General features: G+C 27.9%; 5 protein-coding genes and 1 long non-coding RNA gene across 6 annotated transcripts; 2 read left to right on the forward strand and 4 right to left on the reverse strand.

The window, feature by feature from the left end:
• Positions 1-67: 67 nt before the first annotated feature.
• LOC111427785 (protein takeout-like) lies at positions 68-1,055 on the reverse strand. The gene is made up of 3 exons (XM_071197121.1): positions 885-1,055; positions 458-832; positions 68-405 (listed from the first exon to the last, which is right to left on the reverse strand). Exons 1-3 carry the CDS (start codon positions 946-948, stop codon positions 104-106), a joined length of 741 nt encoding a protein of 246 aa, XP_071053222.1. The 5' UTR covers positions 949-1,055; the 3' UTR covers positions 68-103.
• On the reverse strand, positions 1,056-3,632 carry LOC111427957 (circadian clock-controlled protein daywake-like). The gene is made up of 5 exons (XM_023063331.2): positions 3,522-3,632; positions 3,105-3,351; positions 2,779-2,912; positions 1,360-1,509; positions 1,056-1,303 (listed from the first exon to the last, which is right to left on the reverse strand). The coding sequence occupies exons 1-5, from the start codon at positions 3,586-3,588 to the stop codon at positions 1,152-1,154; spliced, it is 750 nt and encodes a 249-aa protein (XP_022919099.1). The 5' UTR covers positions 3,589-3,632; the 3' UTR covers positions 1,056-1,151.
• A 404-nt stretch (positions 3,633-4,036) lies between these two features.
• Positions 4,037-5,444, reverse strand: LOC111427958 (protein takeout-like). The gene is made up of 3 exons (XM_023063332.2): positions 5,261-5,444; positions 4,774-5,014; positions 4,037-4,724 (listed from the first exon to the last, which is right to left on the reverse strand). The coding sequence occupies exons 1-3, from the start codon at positions 5,325-5,327 to the stop codon at positions 4,292-4,294; spliced, it is 741 nt and encodes a 246-aa protein (XP_022919100.2). The 5' UTR covers positions 5,328-5,444; the 3' UTR covers positions 4,037-4,291.
• Positions 4,235-5,265, forward strand: LOC139430318 (uncharacterized). Its single transcript, XR_011640788.1, has 2 exons — positions 4,235-4,309; positions 4,835-5,265. It is a non-coding gene; the product is annotated as an uncharacterized lncRNA (long non-coding RNA).
• Positions 5,445-7,452: 2,008 nt separating the features above from the next.
• On the reverse strand, positions 7,453-8,942 carry LOC111427832 (uncharacterized). The gene is made up of 4 exons (XM_023063174.2): positions 8,496-8,942; positions 8,148-8,346; positions 7,889-8,095; positions 7,453-7,839 (listed from the first exon to the last, which is right to left on the reverse strand). The coding sequence occupies exons 1-4, from the start codon at positions 8,616-8,618 to the stop codon at positions 7,538-7,540; spliced, it is 831 nt and encodes a 276-aa protein (XP_022918942.2). The 5' UTR covers positions 8,619-8,942; the 3' UTR covers positions 7,453-7,537.
• Positions 8,943-9,322: 380 nt separating this feature from the next.
• Positions 9,323-10,427, forward strand: LOC111427834 (protein takeout-like). Its single transcript, XM_023063178.2, has 6 exons — positions 9,323-9,416; positions 9,468-9,560; positions 9,616-9,754; positions 9,805-9,938; positions 9,996-10,142; positions 10,195-10,427. The coding sequence occupies exons 1-6, from the start codon at positions 9,341-9,343 to the stop codon at positions 10,344-10,346; spliced, it is 741 nt and encodes a 246-aa protein (XP_022918946.2). The 5' UTR covers positions 9,323-9,340; the 3' UTR covers positions 10,347-10,427.
• The last annotated feature ends 1,030 nt before the right edge of the window (positions 10,428-11,457 follow it).

The following is an 11,457-nucleotide window of genomic DNA, read 5'->3' on the forward strand; positions in this document are numbered from 1 at the left end:
AACTAAAACCACACACAGTGATTTTTAAATTTTACTCAAGGTCTAATAAAATTGTAAGTATAGGTAGTTAAATTTTAAACATGATTTTTATTTATCATAATTTTTAATCCGGTAATAAAACATTTAATGGGTATTTATGAAAAATTTTGTTCGCAAACTTCTTAAACATATTAGCTATGGTGTCTTCTAGGACGGGTTTAATTTCATCAGCAACATTTTTCCAATTATCATTCAAAAATAAATTCATCGCTTTCCCAAGTTCTTTATCACCGCCAAATAAGTCATTTAATTGGAGTTTTGCGTGTCCAATAGTGAAATCGACGAAGAAATCTTTTACGCTAAAAAATGTGCGATCTCCCTTTTTTATTTTTCCCCCTTGAAGAAGAACTGTGGCATCTATATCACCTAAAAAAATTAAACTATTAATTAATTATTTAATTAAATAATAATAATTTACTATAATTTCCTGCACAAGTTCCCGACCCAGAAATCGGCATCATTAAAATTTTTCCATTCATAGAATAATCGCTGGTTAATTCTAAACGTGGCAACTTCACTTTAAGCTTAACTCGATCTTTATCTAAATCAACCCGAACACTTTTTAATTCAAATTCAGATGGACCATAAACTTTTATGTTTGTATAATCAGATTTTATCGATAACGGACCATTTCCTTGATCGATCACGACTTCCGGGACATATAAAGGTTCACAACTTGGAATATCAAATTCTGGAATTCCTTCAGATAATTTCGGGCGAAGTTGTTCAACAGATTTTTTTATACAATCTTCTAAATTTGGGTCGTGTCTGTGACAAATTTTTAAAAAGGAAGCTAAAAATAAATCTTTTTTAGTTAAATATCTAATAAATTTACAAATAATTACGGATTTGTGAAAATGTTAAATTAATGAAGGAAAAAAATATAAAATAACAAAAAATATTTTTCATTATTAATTTTTTTGTACGATTTCACGTGAATTACTAAATAACACTAAAGAATATATTGCTTAAATGCATAAAACATTTTTTGCTTGGAAGGTAAAATAAAGCGGCAATTCAACAAAAAAAAATGTTGTTTTTAATTTTATCACAAACTCCATTTCTAATAAAAAGTCTAATATTAAAACATATAAAATACACTTCAAATTTGTTTACTCTGGAAGTAAATCTTTAGCTGGGATATTTATCAATCCTTTATTGAATTCATTTCTAAAGAAATCAGCTGTGTATTGAACGTAAATTGGGTTGATTGCGTCCATAACCAAACGCGGATTTTCATTGTAGAAGTTTGCAATTAAATCAGCTAAAAGAAATTTAAATTAAAACTAATCAATTTTAATTAAGCTTGTATAATTTTACCGGCAAATTGTAAATCTGGATTTTTAGATGTTAATTTTATGATTCCATCGCTTACTTTACTCTTAAGAAGGAGCTTTTCAATTTGAAGGTAATCTTCGCCATCTTTTTGGATTCGTTTTAATGACATTTTCATATTAAATGTTGTGTCAGCTATAAAATAAATTCATAGTAAATTAGCTAATATTAAAGTTTTAACATTATGTTCTTATTATTCAGGTTGAGACAAAATGGAAAAAAGAATCTTTCACTAATTCTAAGTAAAATAAATCATCAAAGATTACTTTCAAGATTAACTTCTTCAAATTTGTTTCACATGATAAAAATAGCAGTAGCTATGAGTAACTATGGTAACCAATTATTTTAAACAATTTTCTAAGTGTTAAAAACTGATTTAGTAAAGCTTGTTGAAGTGTGGTGGCGCATCATTTTGTTGCAATAACTACCATTAGAATTCAGGTGGGACAACATTATAATATCGGTTTGAAAAAATCTAAACATCTCAATCCAGTTAAGGTTTCGATATTGGGTGTGCAACTTCCTTGCCCAATGTGGTTTTGACAAAGTCTTCGTACTTGATGTAAGAGATGACACAGAATAACTAGCATCTGAACGAAGCTTTTCGTTATCATTTTTTATTGTTGTATTATATTTCTTTAGTGGTCTTCCCCTCTTTGTATCCGAACAAATATTGTAAATAAATACTAAATATTGCTATAAGACCATCTACGGTATTTACTCTACAATCTTTTCAGCTGCAAGATGCTAATGACCAATTCGTCAAACCACTTTTTTAAAAACGTTGGAGAAATCTATAAATAGGTACATTAGAGATTACCAAATATGAAGCTCTGCGACTTAGCCTTGTACCAGTTAAAACTATAAAGGATAATGTAAAAAAATTGAAAGAATCACACTTTCAAAATTAAAACGAAGAGAAGAACTAACTTTATTTTGAAAGCCAAGGAGTCCACGAAGTAATCATGTGGAGACGATTATCGGGTTCATGTTAATCTGCAAGATGGCTAATAAGTGGACAAGACATAATGGAATAAGAGAGAAAACAAAGCAAATAGCTCTTATCTAAAACTTTAGGAGAGATTTTCTGCTCAAGACTGCCTTAGGCAACATTTGTGTTAATATCTAACAGTTATACAACTCCCTAACCCATCTACCAACAGATTTTAAAAAACGAAACAAAAAATAGTAAAAATTAACGATAATGAGCAAAAATTAAATACCATATAAGAAGCAAAACTAAAAAGAAAACTATAAACTTCTTAATCTTCTACGGCTTTTAAATTATTCACACTGCTCAACCATTTTGTCACACCCAATCTATAATTAACATTTAAGCGATAATTTTATATTAAATTTGTCAATAAACATTGAATGAAAAAATTAAATCAAAATAAAACATACTGAAATTTCCTTGGAAAAATCCTTTACTTCTTAAAGGAACAATTAAAAGTTGTCCCTTAACATCATATTCCATTGAAAGTCGTGTAAATGGAACGGTTAAAGAAATTTCACCAATAAGATTTTTTGGATTAAACCTAAAAAATAGAAAAAAAAAATTATCCAAGAATTTTCTAATTACATAATCGTGTGCAGTTTAGATGTCGTTAAACTTTGCCATTCACGCAACAACAAAATTGTGGAAACTTTCTCCTTTTCACTTTCGTTCGTATAAAGATTATTAGATTTTTAGAAAAAAAATTAGCATCAATTCAACAACAAATACAAACCTAATACTTTCGATGACTGTACTTGCGAATCCGGTGATTTTTGCGTTTTTACATACAGCATAAATATTAACCAGGTTATCAACAGTTCTGTTAACGAGAGCGTATTCAACAACCAATGGATCTAAAGGTGGAAGTTTCAATTCCGGGACACCTTTTATTAAATAAGGTTTTGCTTTCTCCACAGCTTCCAAAAGACACCTGTTATATTTTGGATCGGATATTTTACATCTTTCTGGTAAATAATCAGCTAAAAATTAAAATATAAATTAAAATTAAATTAATGAATTGAAATATTTTGAAATATTCTAAAAGTCCTTGATATTTACTGAAAATTTATTTGTTTGACTGTATTTAATGTAAATAAAAGAATTAATTTAAATGTTTTATGTAAAACTAATTCTAAATTTGTTTACTTACGAATAGTAAGTGAATTGGTAATAAAAACTTGAAGAAATATGCTGAGTACTAAAACGTAACTTTTCATTTTGACCCACTGTTGATGTGAAATGTCACTGGTCGAACTTGATATCTTGCAGGAGACCTCTTTTATACCCCCAGCAAAAGGGAAATTTTATCGATGGTGGGGAGTTTGAAATGAAGATTTACTCGGAAGAAATATAGTAAAAGTTTTTTCATACACGCCATTTTCTCAATTAAAACGTATAATTGTATTGCAATTAACTACATGTTAAACTTCAACATGTTATTTTTAAATTCTATAATTACCAATAAAAAGAGACGAGAAAATAGCATGAAATCTAATAATAAATCGTAAAATTGATGGCTATTTAACCATTGTTATCATTATCCTTTCGTCACATCCTTCCTCTTTGCAATCTAAAGTAAGTACAATGGAAGGAAAGTACTGGTTGTAATAGGTAATAAGATGGTAAATTTCGCTTTCACTATACCAAGAAGTTAGAAATTTAATATCGATTTGAAATTAAATTATTTATTTGTACACACGTTTAATATTTTAACTATATTATATCCAATTATGTGGTAAATAGAACACTTAAAACATTTTCTAATTCATTAAATTCTAAAAGGCGGATGATTCAGCACAAGGTAAACCACAAGTTTTCAAACAAACATTTCAATTAATTTGATTTTTATACAAATCTCTCTTCAGTAGTTTTTCTCTACTGTGCTCGTAACTATATTAAGAATTAAATTTATAAACAATATTAAGGAAACAATTCTTGGTAAGTAAATCTTAAAGTAATTTTGTTAGCAATTTCAGTAAATTTTTCAGCTAAAGAACCCTCCAAATTTGGTCTAATTTCATTCAAAAATAAATCAGCGTTTTCAGTAACAATATCATTCGATATCTTTCCAAGCAAATGATCATGACTGAAAAGATTCTCCAAACTCAATTTCGTTTCTCCCATTTTAATCTTAATCTTCATCTTGTCAAAATGTTCATACTCCTTCCCTTCCTTTTCAATTCGATCACCTTTCATAACAGCTTCGAATTCGTAATTACTTAAATTGCCTTTAATAGGTCCATTTCCGGTCAATTTTATCAGAAGGATTTGCATGTCCAAATCGTAATTTCCTCGAAAATATAAATATGGTAAGTTTACTTTAAAATAGAAGATATTTTTTATTAAATCGGCCCTAAAAAAATTCTAATTAATAATTTTAGATTTAAAATTAAAAAAAATACTTTAAATCTAAAATTTCAAAATCAGATGCTCCTAAAACTGTTATATCTGTTATATTTGCAGAAACCCTCGTAGTTGTTGGTCCTCGCCTTAATTTTATTTCATCCAATCTTAATGGCTCAAGTGGAGGTACATCAAGTTCAGGAATTCCTTGTTTTAATTGTGGTTTTAATAAATTCACAGAGTTTAAAATGCATTTTGAAACTTCTGGATCGGATGCTTTACATACATGAATGTAACTCGCTAAATTAAGAAAATTATAAATTCTTAAATATTCTAAACTCATAAATAAATGATTTTCAATTTACTCGACAAAGGTCAAATAAGAGTCGAATATTGTAAACAACGTAGTAATTAACAATAAAATTTATAATTCCTATCAAATTTTAAAGCTAAGTGTGAATTATTTATGTTTATTTATGTAATAAATTATTTGAATTCATTTAATATAAAAATTATATTTAAAAAAAAATTAAAATAAAAACTTACGTATTTCTGATTTTGTTTGATTCACAATAAATCCAAAAATGAGAACTAAAACAACGAAACAAAACATTTTTATTTAAAAAAAAATCTTTGTTCGTGTTTGCATCAAATTGAACAAACGAACGGATTAAAAATGTGCATGAGGTACTCGAATCTTTAAGCTATGTATGTACCAAGTATAGAAACCTTGGAATTAAATCGATATGGATACCCACTGGTTAAGGAATGATTGTGAAAAATAAAATAGTGATGAAATTTGATGCTTTTTGCATGTTAATGTGGATTTAGTTAAAATTAATGGAAATTTTTGGTAAAAAATTATTAAAACATATTCTTTAGGTGATCTTAAATGAAAACTTATACGTTTTAATTTTCTGGATTAAAAAATATAGTAAAAAAGTAAAAGTTTAAATTAGCCAAAGAAGTAATTTTAGGTTAATGAATATCTGTTATGCAATGAAGCTGCAATTATGTGTGTAAATGTCGCTATTACTGGAGTAAGTTGAAAATGTTTGGAAAAAAAATAGAGTTGGGAAAAGTGATGTAATAGATTTAATTGGTGTGAGAAATTAAGAATGAATAAAAAAGGAACTAGATGAAAGTGTTTATTAAAATCTTATTACTTAATATGTTCTGTAATATTCTACGTTGTAGGGGTTTTGATGTCATTAGAAATAATTAATGTAAATGTTTTCAAAATTTTATTAATAATTTTCCAAATATAGCTAGTTTTCTATAATTATTTAATGAAATTGTGACAATGAAAATGATCACATCAAGATATGGTGATAGAAGAAAAAACTAACAAACTTTGGACTATCTAAATTCAGGTTGTGTTTGATTAATACATATCCGCAAAAAACACTACAAAAACCGCCAAATGAAAATTATAATAAGCCAGAAAATTAGCAATGTCTGTATCATATAAGTATGATATGGCGTAGCAAACATTTTTTTAATTCTAGTCTGTCGAGATTTCCTGCTAACTTCTGGTTCACGTCCATTTGAGATTCAAAATCATCTAACCTAAACTATCGTCAAGTTAACCGGAATATTGTTCGATTTTTGGACAAAGCAGAAGTGGTAGTTTTTTTGTTACTCACTTTTGCCATGCTTTTTCATGTTGTGATAGCTGGCATATGGTAAAAAACATCATGTTATCGAGGAGTGAAGCACGTTCCTGTTCAATAAATTATGGGTGAACTGATTCCCAAGGATGATAAATAAATGGCTGGTAGACTGACGTTTTTATAAACACAAAATTGTGAGGTGTTCGAAAATAATATTTTTGTTCTACCGGAAATAAAATTAAAAATTTTGGATCGGTAATAGTCGCCAGATTACTTAAAGGTGATAGAACGTGATTTCAGGAACGCCCAATAATTTTGGACATCAAGTTTTTGGATGGCTTGCAGAATCTGCTATCAGACATGTTGCGAAATTCTGAACAAAGAATTTTTCTGAACAAAGTTTTCCTGGAAAAAACCGATGGAAGATATACAATAAATATACAAACATTTTCCGACGTATAAGTTGCTCTTGAAGTGTATGATTCAAAGATAAGTTATAAATGATGTAAGTAAGGGCAAAATAAGGCAGAAAAAAGTTACAAGCGTGCAAATTGACACCGAGTTACCTACACTTTCTATGGATCTACGAAAGAATCCAAGAAACAAGAATAAAAAGTTAACGTTTAATATAAATGGAAAAAATATTCAATAACATCATGTGTCAAAAATAGTACTTATTGCTTATAGTTATAAGTATTGATAAAGAGAAAACCACTATCCTAAAATTACCATCTATCTGCAACATCAATATGTCTAACTCGATGAATAGGACTTAGATGGCACTAGTAAGGTCAAATTTTCTGTTTTACTGTAGCTCAACTCAAAGAGAACACAAATAGTATAACGCAGAAAGAGTTTTTTATAACTACTTTTAATAATGAAAATATATTGTTTTGAGAAAATTAATATTAAGCAGACTATGAATCATATTATAACAAGCGAAACAATTTGCATTTTTTATATTTTTAGTACAGGAAGGTTCTCACATTAGACCACTTAAACTGTAAGTGTAGGTGGCTCTTTTCTAATAAAGGTTAATTAGTTAAACGTATGTAGATTATTGGCTCTGCGTCAGTAATGTTTGGAACAAAGAAAATAATGAATTTATTCAAACCCACGTAAATAAAATATTTGATGTAAATAAATATTTATTCTAACAAAATTATTAACAAATCCAATTTGAAACTACATTTATAACATAATGACATATTTAAAACATCGATAATAAACCACAAGAAATTAACATCAAAACTAAGTTTATTGTAAACATGTTAGCTGCGGCTACGGGACAAACATTTCTTACAGAAACTATATCCAACCCTCTCACCGTTAACATGTTGTGAATCGACAAAATATCCCTCCGTTTTAATTCTGGCAATCTTGATAAAATAACGGTGTACAATTTTTGATCTGGCCTAATTTGGCAAAAAGTTAAAACCATGTGATCACCAACTGCTTTTAATACTTGGATTGTTCCAGCAAAATCATCAAATGTTTGAATTAATTGTGACCCTAAATTAAAAAAATAAATATTGTACGGTTTAAATTAATCATTTTTTACCATTGTGGGGTCCACTTATATGCCAAATACCTGGTGCAGACATATAAGAAGTTTTATAAGTAACAACAATTCCATCTGATCCTATCCATAAAACTTTTAATTTTCTTTGCTCAAGGTCATTTGAAGGGTAAACTCCATTTCTATTGTATTGATGTTGATTTATTAACCGCCTATTTTGATTTATTGAATCTAAAGGATATTGCGTACCTAAAAATCATAATAATTTAATTAAAGTTTTTTTTATTTTTTTTAATATTACTTGTTATAGTATCATAACTGTCATATTTAATTCTATTATCATATTTGTGTCTGTTATAATACGTTGATCTGTATTGATCTTCTCCTAATTGAGGTTCTTCGGAAATATTAATTTGTAAGCAAGTATCTGGATGTTGTGGTTCGTATGATGTTTCTATACGGTGAGAAATTAATTCTATTCCGTACCATAATCCCATTAACTAAGAAGATAAAAGAGAAATATTGATAATCCCTAGAGGATTGAGTTTGCACTAAAATAATTCAATTAATTCCGATCTAAACTCATTTTTTTTAGAAAAGTTTTTATTTATATTATTTAATATCTTATCGATGTGATTAAAAAAAATACCTGATCGATAGCCACATGTCGTTGCGTCCCAACTTCGGCACAATTATTATAAGCGTTATCACTAGAAACTTTTTTAAAAATGTAACTAATACAAATAAAAGTTATCAAGAAATAAAAACGCATTTTTTTAAATTAGTTTTTTTAAGCTAAGAAAATTTTCTTTACGAAATGGTCCGATGTGACTTTTCGAAAATAATTTAACAAAATAACAAGACATAGTAATGATAGGAAGTAATATACAAAGAGAATTGTTCTTTCTGGTGGGAGACATACAACGTAATTTTCATTGACTTCATTTGGTTCAATTAGACTTGTTTTCTTAGGTTACGAAGTATTTAAGATGCGGATGACGAATTTCATTCATGATGTTCGTCTAGGTTTTTTGGGAAAAGAAAACAGGTCGATCTTTATTTATAAGGTCAGTGTCGGATTATTCAACGTTTTAATTACCGTGAAATTATGTCAAAATTCGAAATAAAATTATATATTTTGTTTCTTATTGTTTTTGAAATAATTTGATTGAGCAAGCGAATCTAATAACATAATAAGATTTAAATTATATCCTGCTAATACTCTATTTAAGGTCATTTATCATTAATAATACACTTGTTTTAATGAGAGATAATTCTATGGTGTTTTGTGTCCATTTAATTCATGATGTTTATATTAAAATAAATAAATACAAAATCAAATCGAAAATATACAATTATTTAATCACATCAAAAAAGGCAGAATTGAAAACATAGCATCATCCAATCAAAAAGTTTAATGAAACCTTGTAATTTTACGATTACAAAACAAGAAAAAACGTATAAATAATAGAAACGTTATTCTAATCCAGTCAAATGGAAACAATGGATCTGCATTTATCGTTTTTGTTGGTGTTTTTATTAACACAAAGTGCTTCTCCTGTGGAATTACGTACGTGTTTAAATAATTTCTTTGCAATATTAAAATTATCTTTTGTTAAAGCTCCATTTATCCATGTTTGTCACCAAAGCGATCCTGAATTAGAACAATGTATTATTAACGCTGTTGAAGAAGTTAAACCAATTTTAGTAACAGGTAAAAAGTGCTGTTTATGCCAAAATATTATTTAATTAATTTTATTTCTATTTAGGCGCTCCTGAATATAATATCCCGAGTGTTGAACCGATGATTATTGAAGATTTTATTGAAGAAGAATCATCTGGTTTAACAATTCAAGTTAAAGATGTTTCGACGTGTGGAGGAAGTCAATTTACAGTGGAAAAGATTAGGTAAAAAATTTTAAATTATGTATTTGTTAACTTTTTGTTATTAATTGTAGTTTACATCGTGATCCAATGTCCTTTACAGCACAGTTAATTTTTCCACAAATGAAAATAAATGCTACTTATAACATGCATGGAAAAATTTTAGTTTTGCCAATTAAAAGTAGTGGAGAGTTCCGCGCGAATTTAAGTAATTTTAATTAATTTCGTTTAATTAAAATTGTTTAATTACTTGATTTATTTCTAGCGAACATAAAATCGACAAATACAATGATAGGTGAGCTTTATGAAAAAGATAGCACGAAATACGTTAAATTAATATCAAACGATATTAAATTAAGTGTTGAATCTGGTCATGTTCATTTGGAAAATGCTCATACTGATACTATAATAAGTAATTTTTCTTAATTATTTCTATTTGTTTTTTATTAATTTTTTTATTGTAGATGATATGATATCTGAGACTGTTAACAAAAATTTTCACGATTTCTTCCACGAATTAATGCCAGTTATTGAAAAAAATTTGGGGGAGCTTATGTTGAATATTTCAAATAAAATAGTTGAACCGTACCCTTACGATTTAATGTTTCCTGAATAAAAAAAGATAAACTTAAAAAACTTTATTTAGGAAATTGTTTTAGAAAATATTAGGTTAAAAACATTCTAATAAATACTTTCATCCAGATCTTGTTTTAATTCGTTTTTAATTTTATTTATATCAATTACAACGATTTTACATATTTTATCAAATTCAACATTTCCGTTTATATATATTATTTATATATTTATAAAGTATATACATATATAGTATTACTGCATTAGAATATATATAAACAAGAATTGATTTCGATGCGAGACTATACAAGTTACAACCACAAAAATAAATTCTGATTATAGGTCAATACAAGTACAGATAGTTGAGACCGGATCTGGTTTGTACGTTCTATTGCAAATAAAATATACTGTACACAATATTCGATGAAAGTGATGGATACCAAATCGAGAAAAACAGTGTAATTCTACAGAAACTATTGAGACAGATAAAAGAAAGCGGACGCGAAGAAAACGGCAATTGGTAAGATATTAAGAAAGCAAGAAAAGTCCTACTTGCGCAAAAATGCTAGAAGAAAAAATGGGACACTATGTTTTTGCACAAAAGAATATTACACAAAAAATCATTAAAACTTGCTTAATACTGAAATAAAAATTTCAAATCTTACGGGCAACCCCAACCAATTGTGTACGTCACAAGTTCAGAAATGAAGAGGTAAAGATATTTTTAGCAAAAACTCTCCGGATAAAATCAGTAGATGAATTAGACCGAACAGTATTTTTCAATAACAATGCGTTTGGCCATCAAATAATGTTATTAGCACAATATTAATTTCGTTGCCACAAACATGGAAGACACTCTGCTTGGTAGATATGATACCCGTTCCATAATTTAGAAAATACTCATCACCTAAAATACAAATGATAAAACTTGTCCAAAAAAGAAGAAATGTTCAATTGATAGCTTTCTAGAGAAAGATACTTTGTCGAATGTGCTTTTGGTATGATAACGACTGTTAAAAACGGAAATTATAATTCATGCTAATTAAATCAGACAACGATGTTTGAACAGAATGCTGCCTTCGAAATCCGAAAGAAAATTTAGACCCGAAATCATCCGGAAGTATTAAAGCTTTATCTGATAAGAAAATAATATA

This window comes from Onthophagus taurus, chromosome 6, assembly GCF_036711975.1.
Source record: "Onthophagus taurus isolate NC chromosome 6, IU_Otau_3.0, whole genome shotgun sequence".
NCBI classification, from domain to species: domain Eukaryota; kingdom Metazoa; phylum Arthropoda; class Insecta; order Coleoptera; family Scarabaeidae; genus Onthophagus; species Onthophagus taurus.

Bases quoted from the DNA above. Each gene is read 5' to 3' on its own strand.
- LOC111427785 (XM_071197121.1), bottom strand. From the start codon at position 948: ATGAAAAATATTTTTTGTTATTTTATATTTTTTTCCTTCATTAATTTA. The intron at 833-884 runs GTAATTATTTGT...ATTTATTTTTAG, and splicing joins TTTAACATTTTCACAAATCC to CTTCCTTTTTAAAAATTTGT. The intron at 406-457 runs GTAAATTATTAT...TAATTTTTTTAG, and splicing joins AACTTGTGCAGGAAATTATA to GTGATATAGATGCCACAGTT.
- LOC111427957 (XM_023063331.2), bottom strand. From the start codon at position 3,588: ATGAAAAGTTACGTTTTAGTACTCAGCATATTTCTTCAAGTTTTTATT. The intron at 3,352-3,521 runs GTAAGTAAACAA...TTTAATTTTTAG, and splicing joins TACCAATTCACTTACTATTC to CTGATTATTTACCAGAAAGA. The intron at 1,304-1,359 runs GTAAAATTATAC...AATTTCTTTTAG, and splicing joins TCCAGATTTACAATTTGCCG to CTGATTTAATTGCAAACTTC.
- LOC111427958 (XM_023063332.2), bottom strand. From the start codon at position 5,327: ATGTTTTGTTTCGTTGTTTTAGTTCTCATTTTTGGATTTATTGTGAAT. The intron at 5,015-5,260 runs GTAAGTTTTTAT...TTCTTAATTTAG, and splicing joins TCAAACAAAATCAGAAATAC to CGAGTTACATTCATGTATGT. The intron at 4,725-4,773 runs GTATTTTTTTTA...GAATTTTTTTAG, and splicing joins TTTGAAATTTTAGATTTAAA to GGCCGATTTAATAAAAAATA.
- LOC111427832 (XM_023063174.2), bottom strand. From the start codon at position 8,618: ATGCGTTTTTATTTCTTGATAACTTTTATTTGTATTAGTTACATTTTT. The intron at 8,347-8,495 runs GTATTTTTTTTA...TTATCTTCTTAG, and splicing joins GACATGTGGCTATCGATCAG to TTAATGGGATTATGGTACGG. The intron at 7,840-7,888 runs GTAAAAAATGAT...TTTTTAATTTAG, and splicing joins TATAAGTGGACCCCACAATG to GGTCACAATTAATTCAAACA.
- LOC111427834 (XM_023063178.2), top strand. From the start codon at position 9,341: ATGGAAACAATGGATCTGCATTTATCGTTTTTGTTGGTGTTTTTATTA. The intron at 9,417-9,467 runs GTACGTGTTTAA...CTTTTGTTAAAG, and splicing joins TGCTTCTCCTGTGGAATTAC to CTCCATTTATCCATGTTTGT. The intron at 9,939-9,995 runs GTAATTTTAATT...ATTTATTTCTAG, and splicing joins AGAGTTCCGCGCGAATTTAA to CGAACATAAAATCGACAAAT.